Source organism: Eurytemora carolleeae, unplaced genomic scaffold, assembly GCF_000591075.1.
Source record: "Eurytemora carolleeae unplaced genomic scaffold, Eaff_2.0 scaffold305, whole genome shotgun sequence".
Lineage (NCBI taxonomy): Eukaryota > Metazoa > Arthropoda > Copepoda > Calanoida > Temoridae > Eurytemora > Eurytemora carolleeae.
In genome coordinates, this window is record NW_019396192.1 from 120,121 (window position 1) to 136,642 (window position 16,522).

The 16,522-nt window shown below is 32.7% G+C and overlaps 1 protein-coding gene across 1 annotated transcript; it reads left to right on the plus strand.

Moving 5' to 3' along the window:
• The first annotated feature begins 1,757 nt into the window (after positions 1-1,757).
• On the plus strand, positions 1,758-15,931 carry LOC111697768 (sphingosine kinase 2). Its single transcript, XM_023467887.1, has 15 exons — positions 1,758-1,857; positions 4,397-4,455; positions 4,825-4,951; positions 5,422-5,580; positions 6,471-6,542; positions 7,018-7,070; positions 7,394-7,572; positions 7,730-7,802; positions 9,316-9,409; positions 10,434-10,545; positions 11,218-11,392; positions 12,027-12,125; positions 12,585-12,696; positions 14,350-14,419; positions 15,623-15,931. Exons 2-15 carry the CDS (start codon positions 4,404-4,406, stop codon positions 15,830-15,832), a joined length of 1,587 nt encoding a protein of 528 aa, XP_023323655.1. The 5' UTR covers positions 1,758-1,857; positions 4,397-4,403; the 3' UTR covers positions 15,833-15,931.
• Positions 15,932-16,522: the final 591 nt, after the last annotated feature.

Consider the following 16,522-nt stretch of genomic DNA (forward strand, 5'->3'; position numbering starts at 1 on the left):
GAGGAACAAAAAAAAATTGAAAATAATTTTGTTTAAAAAAGATGTCTGACGGAGAATAGGACAGAAGGACACAACTCAATTGTATCTGAAGTTCCATTTTTCTTTAAGCCATTAGTAATTTAACGCAAATGCGTTTAACAAAAATATAAAATCATTATCTTTTATCCAAACTAAATAGTTAAGATAAAGAAAATGAGGAAGCAAGATCAACCCGCGTAAAACAAGTGTCCACTATGGTATACATGGTAATCCATAATCAAGTATTTAAGACAACGGCGCAATGCAAAAAGTTGGGGTTCACGTCTTTTAATCAATCTTGAGTAATACAAATAGTAGAAAGACTTCAATAACAAACTGGAAATAGGTTTACTTGTATGCGTGAGCTTGTGCCCACATCCCTTGATAAAAATAAATTATTAAAGTTAACTATTTCTAAATTGGGACAATATTTGGTTAACTATTTCTAAATTGGGACAATATTTGGTTAACTATTTATACATTTGGGCCATATTTGGTTAACTATTTCTAAATTTGGACAATATTTGGTTAACTATTTCTAAATTGGGACCATATTTGGTTAACTATTTCTAAATTTGGACCATATTTGGTTAACTATTTCTAAATTTGGACAATATTTGGTTAACTATTTCTAAATTTGGACAATATTTGGTTAACTATTTCTAAATTTGGGCCATATTTGGTTAACTATTTCTAAATTTGGGCCATATTTGGTCGTATAAATATTTGAGAAAAACGATGTATCGGCTTTTTGACTTTTAATCTAATAAAACGTTGTTTTTATATAAATTATCGATCATGTTTGAACGGCTATTTTACTACAGCGCTTGAGGATCCATTACTGGAAAGTCGTCGTTTTATCAATGTAGTTGATAAAGACTTCTTAATTCATCGATTTACAAATGTTAAAATTGAAAAGTTTATTAATTGTATAGATTCCATGATGTATGCGACCAACACTTCCCTCTCTATTAGAAGTTAATTTATTCAAGTTTTCTAGTTTTATCCAGTTTACTGTATCTTCACAATAAACGTACTTTGCTATAAAATACATTTACTAATTATAACATAGTATCTCTTTAACCTGTGAGGGGGAAGGGATGGAGTTGGGGGTTGGAGGGGGTGGCTCATAACGGGGAAATCGCTGGAAAGGATTTGAGTCTTTGACACAAACTCTGATTTTCTAATCCTTATACCTTTACCTTTGATATTTCAAACTATGAATTCTGTTGGATAAAATAATCTAAGTTTATAATATCAAAGGTTTACACAAAAGGTTGCATAGATATAGGGATCTGAACATTTGAGTTTGTGGCAAAATCTCAATTCCTTTATTTTGAAGATTCGGTTTACGCCAACTTGGTAACTTTGAATGTATAATTTCAATTTGAAAACAGCGCCAATTACACTTTTGACTTTTTGTGAATTTCACGTGTGCTTTATCGTAAATGGGAAGGGTGCAATGTGCGGATTAGAAGTGTGTGTATGATGATTTGTTTTGTATACTGAAAACAGAAGAGCGCACAGGTAAACGAGGGCCTATACCGGGCCTAGTACTCCGAGGTATACCTAAATATCATCCAGTTAAACTAAAACCTAGTACTCCGAGGTATACCTAGATATCACCAAGTTAAACCAAAACCTAGTACTCCGAGGTATACCTAGATATCACCAAGTTAAACCAAAACCTAGTACTCCGAGGTATACCTAGATATCACCAAGTTAAACCAAAGCCTAGTACTCCGAGGTATACCAAGATATCACCAAGTTAAACCAAAACCTACTACTCCGAGGTATACCTAGATATCACCAAGTTAAACCAAAACCTAGTACTCCGAGGTATATCTAGATATCACCAAGTTAAACCAAAGCCTAGTACTCCGAGGTATACCTTTATGTTATTCAGTTAAACCAAAGCTTTGTGCTTCTAGGCATATCTGGATATTACCCTGTTTATCCAAGTCTTTGAACTTAAAGGCACAACGAGATATCAACAAGTTAAACCAGGGCCTAGTACTTCGGGATATACCCAAGATATCACCCAGTTAAACCACAGCCTAGTACTCCAATTTGGCGACTTCCCTTACCTACCTAGATATCACCTTTTTAAACCAGGGTCTAGTATTCTGGGGTATACTTATATTTCACCCTTTTATTCCAAGTTCTTAAAGGTATATCTAGATATCACCCTTTAAACCAGGATCTAGTACTTCTAGGTATACTTAGATATAATCCAGTTAAACCAGAGTCTATTACTTCTAGGTATACCTAGATATAACCCTTTGAACCAGGGTCTAGTACTTCTAGGTATATCTAGATATCACCCTTTAAACCAGGGTCTGGTACTTCTAGGTATACCTAGATATCACCCTTTAAACCAGAGTCTAGTATTTCTAGGTATACCTAGATATCATTCAGTTAAACCAGAGTCTAGTACTTCTAGGTATACCTAGATATCATTCAGTTAAACCAGGGTCTAGTACTTCTAGGTATACCTAGATATCACCCTTTAAACCAGGGTCTAGTACTTCTATGTATATCTAGATATCACCCTTTAAACCAGGGTCTGGTACTTCTAGGTATATCTAGATATCATTCAGTTAAACCAGAGTCTAGTACTTCTAGGTATATCTAGACATCACCCTGTACACCAGGGTCTAGTACTTCTAGGTATATCTAGATATCACCCTTTAAACCAGGGTCTAGTACTTCTAGGTACATCTAGATATCACACTTTAAACCAGGGTCTGGTACTTCTAGGTATACCTAGATATCACCCTTTAAACCAGAGTCTAGTACTTCTAGGTATACCTAGATATCATCCAGTTAAACCAGAGTCAAGTGCTTTTAGACATACATAGATATCTGCCTACTAAATTAGGTTTATTGTTTAGAGTGTACTGCTCTAAATGAAAGTATTCAAAGAATGCTTAAAGTGATTTCTAATAAATAACTAAAGAGGTTGATTGGATTTGTGACTCAAATATTGACTAAATTGATTAAGTTGGGAATCTACCTAATATTATTATATTATAAAGCACTGAAACCCGGTCTTGCATACGTCCAGGATATTGTGTAAGAAATTTTTTTTTTTTCCCCTTGCAATTTGGTTGGACAAAAACAAGCATTAAAAGCGTGAAAACCAATTTTTACAAAAGCAGATTTTTTTGGTAAAATTTTAGCAATTATTTTCTTTAATGCAGGTAAAATTTTTAAAAACTATTTTTTAGGTCGGGTTATTCTTTACACAAAAAATAATAATTTTCATGATATCCTGCAGACCTCAGTATATACTTGGCAACCTACATAATTTTAAAATATACAGCAAACTTTTGAGCTTGGCCGTGTATTGATTTGACCTTATCTACACAGAACAAATTTTTTAAAGCTCTGCGATAAAATTTCAAAGCTATAAGGACTTGTTTTAATTCAATTGTTTGCAATTGGAAAAATTGTTATTGAATCTTCGCAATATAAAAGTGTGCAAAGTTTTTTTCTTTTTTGTTGTACCCAGTGTAAGATAACAAAACAGTTATTTTATTTTTTCTCGCTTCTTAAAGATAAAATTGTATTAAAATATATACCAGTGATTATTTTAAATAAATCCAGCAACATTTTTTATTTTCCTTGTTTTGCTTTAGCCTAAATTGCATTTGTTGTTTGTTCAAAGATTTACCTTTAACCAAAGTTTGGAAATGTTTAAGAAAAAAAAGGCAACTTATGCAAATGTTGTGTTTACATAATGCAGTATTTGAATACATCTCTGTGAGTTGAAACTAACGATAAGAAATTATCTTTACCTCGGTAATCTAGAATATAGTACAGATTTTACCTTAAACAGAGAAAACACGGAGAACAGCACAATCGGATCTTTTTGATATTTTTTACAATAGCAGAAAAGTTTTTTTTCCACGCAGTAATGTTATATTTTATTATTAAAGTGTAAAAAAGTGCCTAGTGTAACAGTAATGTTATATTTTATTATTAAAGTGTAAAAAGTGCCTAGTGTTACAGTGAAACTAAACTAAAGGTACTGAAGACGTAATCTCAAGTAATCCTCTATATATTATTTCACATGTTCGATTCTCACCGGTATCCTTTAAACTTTATCTATGAAACAGTTAGGAAGCTAGATAGCTTGAAAATGTGAAATTCTGATCATTTCCTTCAATATTTCTGCGCTACAGAGATATCTCAATTAAGAACATTTAATTGGTTTTCAAATCGAAAAACTAAGATATTATCACAGAAAAGTTTATAGGGTACCATTGTGAAAATGACATGCCACTGTATAAATCAATTGTCACTTTAAATAACATCTCCAGCCATTTGAATAAATGTTTTATCAATTCATCTTTTCATTGCTTGATATGTTTAGAAATAAAATGTTGAAAAGGATGGAAAACTCCGATATAACTGAGCAGCTGGAGTGCCAAGGGAACCGTGAGAAACTTAAAAAAAATCCAATTTTGAAATTGAAAATGTTTCAAAATAATGTTATTCCAATACAGGGTGTTTCGGAATTCCTATCTTTGACCTGTAAAAAAACACAGTTTTAAAAGATGATAAATCTATGATTCCAGTGGCAGTTTTTCAATCATAAATCAACACAAACATAGTAGAGATCCTGAATTCATCATTATCTCGTTGCCTCCCTTTTTTATATTTTATAAACACTTCTCATAAATGAATACAAGTTTTCAAAGACATTCTAGTGGATAAACTTCTCTAACTTGAAGACTAAAGTTTATACCATTTCAGTTATATTCTAAAGTTTCAAGTTTTCTCAGGGTAGTACATCGACAGTGAGAAACATGTTAGTTCGGATACAAAGGGTTGAGAAGGTTGGAGAGGAAGATGTTGTGTTAGCTCAAGCAAAATGGAGAACTCTTGATATTCTCGTTCTTCCACATTCTATTATCTTTAGTGACAGGCGCATCTTGAATCTTATATTCAGATCTTTAATTTCCTCAAGATGTCACATTTAGGTTTACAAGAATCTTGTGATTATTACATAGACTCTCAAACAGCTCTCATACAGTAATAACCAGAAAACATTGGATTAGTAAGACGGCATTATAGCATGAATACACAAGCAAACGTTTTAATAGACACTTATTAAATCACTAATTTAGTGAAATGGGTCCGTTTTTCTGGTTATCACTGTACCTGCCCTCAAACACGTCATATGCAGTTTTTTTTCTATTCATGAGGGCGGATTTAATGAATAGCGAAAATTAATTGAACTAGATCTGGCTGGTTAAACTACCTTTTCACTGCACTCTTGGCTAACGTAAAGTTCAGTAGTTTCTAATTCTATTTATTAAATCCGACCCCAGGCCATTTTTTATAAATCTTTGAATATTTGTTTTCAGTTTAGAAAACAAGGTGCATTATAAGCAGAGACGGAGTAGATGAAGGAGAAGGAGGAGAGGGAGTAGAAGGAGGAGATGGAGGAGATGGAGGAAGAGAGGAAGTTTATATATCCGGAGAATCCTATATTCAACATGGTAGGGTTGATAACCTACTCTGGATCCAGGCTATACCTAAGATAAACACTAGGTATTGATTCATTAATATTCTTAAATAAACTGTGTTTTAGGGCGCTTCGCGACCCTTTTGTCTAATAACAATTTTATCTTTTAAATACGTAGCTTGGGTTGCAATTTTTTTGTCATAAACCTTCCCTGGGTCATGTCACAAAATTTGAGCCAAATCGGTTCAGCTGTTTTGACGGTTCTTGGACACAGACAGACAAACTAACCAACAAACAAACCAATTCTAAATATAGAAATCTATATAGAGTTGTAGGGATGTGGGGTGGAGATATTATTCGGGACGAGGTTAATTATCCGGCAATTATCCAATTCCAACTTTAAGTTAATTAAAATTGACCAGATTCAACATGATTTACGAGAGCCTCCATTGTCAAGAAGGAATGAAAACCTTTATACCTTTATATCTACCCATCCACATTGCCCAACCTGTCAAAAAATTCATAAATCACAAGACAGAAAAATGTCCAAAATTTATTTCATTATAGATAAAACGTCAATAACTGTTCAACTATTTTTTTACGGGAAGTACTTAAACACTTATCATTTTAATTATTTCTTAAAAGAATCGAGTTTTTGCCAATTTTTTCTTCAAATATCGTTACAACCCAATTTCGTAGGTCATGTAGTGTAAGTTTGAAATAGCAAAGGCTTACATATTCAGGTTGCAAAGAATTAAGGATTAGAAAATGTATGTTTCAAGTAAAAACTCAATTCCTAACTTAGACTGCCATTCTCTTTTATTTTAAATATTTAAGAACTCTTATCACTTTTTAATTTTAATCTTGACAGTTAGTGTCTATTGTTTTACCGTGAATAAATATAGCGTGCTTTATATTTTATATTCTAAAGAACATGAGTTTTGAATTAATGATAAATTATATTGTTTTTCTCTAGGAGGGTTTATATCCAGGTATCTGTGGAGGGGGAGAGGACGGATATAGAGAATATTCACAACGCTTTATCCAGGCAGGGTTGGATTGAAATATGAGCAGTTTCTCAATCCCATTGTTCACAGATTTAAACTGCAATTCGAAAAAAAAATTAATTCTTGAATTAAAACTAGAAATAAAATACAAAAAGATATGAAAGTGCAGTTTTAACAGTGTACTTCAATGTGTAGCAAACTTACTTAACATCAAGAGCTTTAGTCTTTTCATTCGCTATACTTCTTAGTTCACATGTGAATTCATTGGTTTGATCCCATCACACACACACATGAAATTATTTAATTTGAAGAAAACAGTTTGACTAAAGTTATGACTTTAAATAGTCCAATGAACATGATACAGAGCAACTTTGATTGATTTTCAAGATAATGATAAAATCTGTTGGCTTTATATTGCAAGAGCAAATACGCTTAAGCATGCTTTAATGTCGTCTCTAATTCCAAAGTTTTATGGGTCTCTCTGTGCGATAATTTTTTTCCAATTTCTTCCTAAAGGTTTAGGAAACCAGGGAGGAAACCTCTCCTTGTTTTTATAAATCCATTCTCAGGTATTTTTTCAGATTTTCTTCTAAGTTTACAGTTTACAGTTTACAGTTTACAGTTTACAGTTTACAGTTTACAGTTTACAGTTTACAGTTTAAAGTTTACAGTTTACAGTTTACAGTTCACTGTTTACAGTTTACAGTTTACAGTTTACAGTTTATCAGTTCACAGTTTACAGTTTACAGTTTACAGTTTACAGTTTAGATTTTACAATTTACATCTTACAGTTTACAGTTTACATCTTATAGCTAACAGTTTATTGCTCAAAGTTGTATTTGATGGATATATTCAAAATAAATTGATCGTCCCTGATGAGTGTATATTGTAGGGACGAGACGAGGTTTGGAGAAATGGAAGACTGTTGCAGGAATAGTCTCCGGGTCGGGGTTAGAGTACAAGGAAATCATAACCGAGAAGAGAAACCATGCTCGTGATCTAATACAGAACATGGACCTGGACCTTTACTCTGGGGTTGTAACTGTATCCGGAGATGGTCTGATACACGAGGTTTAGATTCAAACCTATCCTAGCATTAATTAAGTTTAAAGTAGAGATTTAGGTTTAAAGTTAGATTGTGGTTTCATGTTTAGTCTCTAATGCTTGGTTCCGAAATCCTCTAAGATCCTGGAATAAGCTGAGCTTTCTTCACATAAATCCTGTTTAGGTTTTGAATGGATTGTCGATGCGAGAAGATTGGGAGGAGAGGAGAAGAAAATTCCCAATTGGTTTTGTTCCAGGTTAATTTCCAATGTTTGGCCTAACATCTTTCTTCTATTTATAGAAATGCAAATTCTGCTCTAACTTTCGTTTTGCACAAACTAAAGAGTGTCCAGATTTTACAGGGGATCCCAAAAAACAACTTGTAAGGTATTTTAGCTCTCATAATGGTTACATTTTTAGTTTTTGTGGAGTTAACAAATTTTAGATAAAATTGGGGAATTTTTGTCAGTTTGAGGTTGGTCACTTAAAGAGCTTTTTTGGGAGACCTGTACTATTTTTCTGATTTATCTCAAAGTGTGAGTGGGAATATTATCTTTTTTTCTCTAGGTTAGGGTGGGTATATAATCTCTATATTTTCTTGGCTAGAGTGGGAGTGGCAATATAATATTTACATTCTCTAGGTAGGAGTGGGAGTATAATCTCAATATTCTCCTAGGTAGGAGTATAATCTCCATGTTCTCTAGGTTGGAGTAAATCTCTATGTTCTCTAGGTGGGATTGGGAGTAAAATCTCTATGCTCTCAAGGTGGGAGTATACTCTCTAAATTCTCTAGGTGGGAGTGGGAGTATAATCAATATGTTCTCTAGGTGGAATTATATCTCTATATTCTCGAGGTGGAGTGGGAGTATAATCTCTATGTTTTCTAGGTGGAAGTGGAAGTATGATCTCAATATTTTCTTGGTGGGAGTGGGAGTATAATCTCTATATTCTCTAGGTGGGAGTGGGTGTATAATCTCTTTGTTCTCTAGGTAGGAGTGGGTGTATAATCTCTTTATCCTCTTGGTGGGAGTGGGAGTATAATCTCTTTATTCTCTTGGTGGGAGTGGGAGTATAATCTCTATTTTCTCTAGGTGGAAGTGGTAGTATAATCTCTTTATTCTCTAGGTGGAATTGGGAGTATAATCTCTTTATTCTCTAGGTGGGAGTGGGAGAATAATCTCTATACTCTCTAGGTGGAAGTGGGAGTATAATCTTTATATTCTTTAGGTGGGAGTATAATCTCTATATTCTCTAGGTGGGAGTATAAGCTCTATATTCTTTAGGTAGAGTGGGAGCATAATTTCTATAGTCTCTAGGTGGGATTGGGTGTATAATAGCTATATTTTCTTGGTGGGAGTGGGAGTATAATATCTATATTCTCTAGGTGGGAGTGGGATTATATACTCTTTATTCTGTAGGTGGGAGTGGGAGTATAATCTCTATATTCTCTAGGTGGGAGTGGGAGTAAAATCTTTATATTCTCTAGGTGGGAGTGAGAATATAACCTCTATATTCTCTAGGTTGAAGTGGGAGTATAATCTCTATATTCTCTAGGTGGGAGTGGGAGTATATACTCTATAATCTCTATATTCTCTAGGTGGGAGTGGGAGTATATACTCTTTATTCTCTAGGTGGGAGTGGGAGTATATACTCTATAATATTCTCTAGGTGAGAGTGGGAGTATAATCTCTATATTCTCTAGGTGGGAGTGGGAGTATATACTCTATATTCTCTAGGTGGGAGTGGGAGTATATACTCTATATTCTCTAGGCGGGAGTGGGAATGCTATCCACTGTTCCCTGCTCTACCAGCAAGATGAAGATTTCCGTGATGAACTCCTCGTATCCTCCCTTAATCTATCCAGGAATATATTCATTAACAGTTTTTCTCATACTTAGCTTTTGTTTATTGCAGACAGGGCAGCCAGGCCCGCAGCTAGAAATTTGTAAGGGGGGGGGGCACAAATGTTAGAAATCCGAAAAATAGGTAATTAGGGGGCGTTTCCACAAGGGGGGGGGCGTTTCCCATTTTCCAGGGAGGGAGACGTCCGCCCCCTTAGGCGGATTTTTCCAGTCAGTGGTTAAAAACAAAGCCCCCTTTAAACAAGTGTCATTTTTTGCATTTTTCTTTAAAATATTTATAAGAAAATAATGTTATCTGTTTTCACTTCAACTTTATGAAACTGGTGTTTTTGTTTTTTTTTAAACCGATTTCTTTTTCTTCTTCTTGCCTAATATTGAATTATTGACACTTTTATATTTCTGATTTATTTCCTAATGTGTAATTTCAGTTTATACACAAAGCAGGGGCGGAAACAGGATTTAAGTGTGGGGGGGTGCCAGATTTATTTCGGAACAAAAAAATCAAGATTTAGGAACCAAAAGACCCGCCGCAAATTTTTTTTTTTGACCTGAAAGACACAAAAAGAGTCAAAATTAATGACTAAAGACTAAAAAGTAGATTTTTAACTTATCACACATTATAGTTTATTAAGATAGATATCTTTACTGTTTTGCACTAGGGTTTCTTTCCCTTATGTGCTATTGAGAAGTTATTCTGAAAATAGGATCAAAAAATTCCAAAAATGGAATAAAAAACATCAAGATGCGAAGTGTATTTTTATTTTCTATTGAAAAAGTTACAAATTTGACTAGAACTGATGATACCATTATTCAATAAATATTATAATTCCATTAAATAATCAAATAACTTGAAAAAGGCTACTCCTCCCCCTGAATCTTTCAGGGGGGTGCAAAGGTCCTGCCGCCCCCTGTATCTGCCCCTGCACAAAAGAGAACAAACACCCTGTAATATGAACTAAGGTGTTGATGGTTCTATAAACGAGTGTTTTTGCTTTGGTAGTAGGACGGATAAGAATGATATATTAGAGGAGTTTCCAAACCTGGAGATTATTTAGAGTGTGAAACTGAGGAGAAAAGTTTTCTATCAATGTTTGGAGTTGCCTGGGGGCTTGTTCCAGACTGTGATCTAGGATCAGAGGAAAACTGCTCAGTTTGCACATGTACTGATTCTTTTATACGTACTGAACCTTGTACATTTACTTAACCTTGTAAACGTACCACATCTTGTACATGTACTGAACCTTGTACAAATAATTATACGCGTATTATAACTGTACATTTTTTGCACCTAGCATATGTACTGTACCTTGCGTGTATACTGATTCTTGTACATATTCTTAATCTGTGTACTTTGTACTCTTCAACTTCTTTAGAATTATCTTGTATATATTATTCATTTTGTACATCTTCTTCATCTTGTACAATGTACATATCCTTCATCCCTAATCGTGTACACATCATTAATCGTGTACATATCCTTTATCGTGTACATATCCTTTATCGTGTACATATCCATTATCTTGTACATATTCTTTATCTTGTAAATATCCTTAATCTAGTACACATCATTAATCGTGTACATTTTCTTAATCGTGTACGCATCCTTAATCATGTAGATATCCATTATCTTGAACACATTCTTTATCTTGTACATCTTAATCGTGTACAAATTCTTTATCGTTTACATTTCCTTAATCGTGTACGCATCCTTAATCGTGTACTGGATTTATCTTGAACACATTCTTTATCTTGTACATAATCATTATCATCATTTATATCATGAACTCACCTGAGCAGTAAATTAAACTAGGTGATCCGTTGGGCCGGTTTCTTGCGTGTATATATCTGGTTACTTTTCCGGATACTGAATCCAACCTTCTACAGGGGATATGTTCATTATCTCCCACTACAACCTGATACAGAGAAACCTTATCCTTTACCTGATATTCATCAACCTGTTCCTAAACATTGGACTTCTATACAAGGTATATAACCTGTTCCTAGACATTGGACTTCTATACAAGGTATATAACCAGTTCCTAACCATTGGACTTTTATACATGGTATAACATGTTCTTAAACATTGGACTTCTATACAAGGTATATAACCTGTTCTTAAACATTGGACTTTTATACAAGGTATATAACCTGTTCCTAAACATTGGACTTATATATACAAGGTACAGGGTTACTCACAAAGGATGATAAATTTATACTCTCCGTTTACATATATTCATGATTCCTGGCAACAATTCACTACTTTCTTTCTTTCCCAATCTTCAAATAAGTCTTTTAAAAACCAAATTCAAGGCACAAGACTGAACTATGACTTGGGATCGTCACATGTGAAGAGTTTCAAGTAGTATGCAGTCTTATTGTTTGTGGCTAACCCTGCATATCATGGAGAAGGGTTAAAAGTTAGGGGAGGGGGGTCTTGACCGCCTCAGGATATAGATTGGATAAGGAAAGATTATAACAAGACAAGACTAAAAAGCNTGTCTCCTTATTCTATGCAGGGTTAAAAGCTTGAACAATCACTTTATTTTTAATTAAAAAATTGATAATATATGTAAAAGTATGTTTAATGAATTTTACCATTACGTTTATCAACATGTTTAGGAGATTTTTTAACAGTGTACGCTCTTCGACAAAGCTGGGTAGATTATTCTACACAAATCCTAGACGATGCAAGACTAGACGATGGTATCATACATCTAGGTATATCAATATAAAAACCACCTTGGCAATCATGAATTAATTTTTTATAGATCTACATTTTTGGGATTGCGGTGCTTTAAAGTTTTAGAAGGTAAAGCTTAACACGATATAGACAAACTTTACTCCAAAAACACGTCGTGCCAAAAATAAGTGTTTTAGGTAATTTTATGAAATGATTGTTCACTTCTTTATATGACAAGATTTTTCACAAAGCATTTTCAATTCTATTTTCATTCAATTTAAAAAACTTGTTCAAGAATTATCCTTTTTTGGAAAATTCTGGAACCAATTAAACTTTATGGCACAATGGTTACTTTAAAAGTTTAAAACAGTGCTACACTTAAGTTAAGTAAGCATGAATGATAAAGTGCATAAAAGTTTAAAACAGTGCTATACTTAAGTTAAGTAAGCATGAATGATAAAGTGCATAATAGTTTTGAAATTTGTTTTTATTTTCAGTAATAGTTCGAGTTTTGTCTCGAGTTGAGATGCTTAATTGGTTTCTAGGTCTAGGAAACCATAAAGATACTAATCATGGTTTAACCACCATTATTCCAGTATCTGCATTCAGGTTAGTCATAGTTAGTTATTTATATCATTATTCCAGTATCTGCATTCAGGTTAGTCATAGTTAGTTATTTATATCATTATTCCAGTATCTGCATTCAGGTTAGTCACAGTTAGTTATTTATATCATTATACCAGTATCTGCATTCAGGTTAGTCATAGTTAGTTATTTATATCATTATTCCAGGATCTGCATTCAGGCTAGTTATAGTTAGTTATTTATATCATTATTCCAGGATCTGCATTCAGGCTAGTTATAGTTAGTTATTTATATCATTATTCCAGTATCTGCATTCAGGTTAGTCATAGTTAGTTATTTATATCATTATTCCAGTATCTGCATTCAGGTTAGTCATAGTTAGTTATTTATATCATTATACCAGTATCTACATTCAGGTTAGTCATAGTTAGTTATTTATATCATTATTCCAGGATCTGCATTCAGGTTAGTCATAGTTAGTTATTTATATCATTATTCCTGTATCTGCATTCAGGTTAGTCATATTTAGTTATTTATATCATTATTCCAGATAGTTAGTTATTTATATCATTATTCCAGTATCTGCATTCAGGTTAGTCATAGTTAGTCATTTATATCATTATTATCATATTATTATCATGATATTATAATAGTTGTTTATTTCATTATTATAATATTACTAAAATTGTTTATAATATTTATATTTATATGAGAACAATCTTTAAGTGTATTTGATGTTGTTACAAAGTAAATAGTGTAAGTTACAAATTACTTATTAAGTAAGTTGGTCTATGCATGTATTGCACTATTGCTGTGTCTCGTGTTTATAAGAATATTTAGAGTCATAACTTGAATCTAACAGTTTGCTAAATCCACAGTTTTCTTGTATTCACTGTATCTATATATACTAAGTTGTAATCTCTGTTTGTCTGTCTGTTTGTTTGTTTGTCCGATCATAACTCAGAAACCTCCGGACCAATTTGCCTTAAATTTTGATTGGGGAACTCAGGATTCCCAGGGGAATGTTCTTAGCTTGGGTTTAAGATTCTAAGTTGAGTGGGTCGACTTTAATAGCGAAAATGTAAGTTAATTCCTGATAAAATCGTTAAGTGCGTGGAAACGGCATGAGTAACTTTTATTAACCTGGGTATCGCTGGGTTTCCAAGCTAGTAGTAAATAATATTAATATATTTATAGGTTTGACATGGAAAATATTAATTTTTTTCTAGGTTCGAGATGGAAAATATTAATATTTTTCTAGGTTCGAGATGGAAAATATTAATATTTTTCTAGGTTCGAGATGGAAAATATTAATATTTTTCTAGGTTTGAGATGGAAAATATAATTATTTTTCTAGGTTCGAGATGGAAAATATAAATATTTTTCTAGGTTTGAGATGGAAAATATTAATATTTTTCTAGGTTCGAGATGGAAAGTATAAATATTTTTATAGGTTTGAGATGGAAAATATTAATATTTTCATAGGTTTGAGATGGAAAATATAAATATTTTTCTAGGTTCGAGATGGAAAATATAAATATTTTTCTAGGTTTGAGATGGAAAATATTAATATTTTTCTAGGTTCGAGATGGAAAATATTAATATTTTTCTAGGTTCGAGATGAAAAATATAAATATTTTCCATCTCAAACCTAGAAAAATATTAATATTTTTCTAGGTTTGAGATGGAAAATATTAATGATCCCTTGACGGTTGATGCTGAGCGATTAACCTGTAAAAAAGTTCAGGTAAATAATATTTCAGCCGAGCTGACAACTTTTCAATGAGTTGAAATGGGCATCGTTTGAGGTCCGTTTCCAATCATTCAAGGTTAATGGATTTTTAGGAGGCTCCACAAGAAATCTGATGTGTTAGACAAAGGAATGGAGTCTTTGCAACAAATCCCAATTTTTTAATACCCATATATTTACAAACAAATTATGTAAACCTTTGAATTTCAAACTTTGATTGTTTAATAAAAGAGAAGTCATAGTTTGAAATATCTAAGGTCTTCAACATTGGGTTGTTAAGATATAAGGATTTAAAAATCAGAGTTTGTGGCAAAGACTCAATTCCTTTCAAAATTGTATGTTTTGTAAGTTTGCTTTTGTGACTTTATGCAAGATCTTTACTCTGACCAGAGATATCCACCAAAACGATTTTTCAAAATAATTGTTGAAATCTTTTTCTAGATTATCAGCTTTTGGTGTGTGTCCAGCATCTCACATTTAAATCCAAATGCCTAGAATATATAAAAACGGACCTCAAGACGATGCCGTTCCATATCAATAAGATTAACTGTGATCTTAGACCAAAGCCAAACTGAACCCTTTAATTTTAAAGTAGAATTCGTTTGATTTGTAATTATTGTAATGTGTCAGAGTCTGCAATATTTCCTGAGGTCAAAAATTGCTTGATCCCTTATTTTTTTATTGCCACTTCCGTTTGGTTCAGAAAACAGTTAAGTTTATTTAAACTTTGGGTTTGACAAAAGTTACGAATAAATGATTGATCCTTGATTCACAGCACACAGTTTGACCTCTGACCACTTATTGATTTCAGCTGTGAACACATACAGAAAATTTAAAATTTCTTTCCCTTTTCGTCACACTAGACAATTTAAAATTATGATTTTATTAAATTTCGTTTTCACACAAACAATCCCAGTTTGATAATTCTAAAATTCACAAATTTTGTATTTATCTTTAGAATGTGAATAAAGGAATTGAGTCTTTGCCACAAACTCTGATTTTCTAATCACTATATCTTTGGAACCAAATTTTGCAGACCTTAGATATTTCAAACTATGAATTCTGTTAGATCAAATAATCTGAGTTTGAAATATCAAAGGTTTACAACATCGGGTTCTAAAGATATTGGGGTTTAAATATTTGATTTTGTTACAAAGACTCAATTCCTTTGTATTTAAAGGCAATAAAAATATTTGCCAGGGCCGTATTATTCCTTCTGGACTCAGACTCCTAGTTAAGGAGGATACACAGGAGAACCAGGTGAATCAGGAGAACCAGGAGAACAAGGAGAACAAGGAGAACAAGGAGAACAAGGAGAAAAAGGAGGACAAGGAGAACAAGAATACCCAGGAGAATCAGGAGAACAAGAATACCCAGGAGAACCAGGAGAACATAGACAACCTTAGATGACTTCAGGGTTGGTCTAAAATGATGGAATTGAGAAGATGAACTTTACACAAACAATGGAAATTCCAACTCAATTTAATAAATATTTTTGAAATACTTATATTTTGCTAATTATCATGACATTTATTGTTTGCATCCGGTAATTATCTCATCTTTTGTGGTTAACACTGTTTGCACTAGAAGCTGATTTTTACAAAGAAAGAAAGATGTTATTTTATTTTTGTTTCACACTTTTATCTTCTTCCCTTTTCTTAATAACTTTTTTTTTTTCGGAAACTTTATTTACTTTATTAAGTTAAGCTCACACACTTAAACTGTAGACTTAAAGGCACTTTACATTACATAATCACAAGGACTTTACAAAGACTTTACAATACATGATCACTATAAGACTTCACAATTTACATCGTCTGATTACAAGGACTTTATCTAATTAAAAAAGTCAATAAAAAGAACTTCATTGTTTTTTTAAATAACTTAATCGATTTATATTGTCTAATTGCAAGGGCTATACAATACTTATTGTCATATTAAGGATTTATCGATTCATATTGTCTAATTGCAAGGACTTAATACAATTCATATTGTCTAATTGCAAGGACTTAATACAATTCATATTGTCTAATTGCAAGGACTTAATACAATTCATATTGTCTAATCACAAGGGCTTAATACAATTCATATTGTCTAATC

Coding starts and splice junctions, on each gene's coding strand:
- LOC111697768 (XM_023467887.1), top strand. CDS start 4,404: ATGTTGAAAAGGATGGAAAACTCCGATATAACTGAGCAGCTGGAGTGC. Junction 6,543..7,017: donor ATTCACAACGCTTTATCCAG/GCAGGGTTGGAT, acceptor TTCTTCCTAAAG/GTTTAGGAAACCAGGGAGGA. Junction 10,546..11,217: donor ACTGTGATCTAGGATCAGAG/GAAAACTGCTCA, acceptor AAATTAAACTAG/GTGATCCGTTGGGCCGGTTT.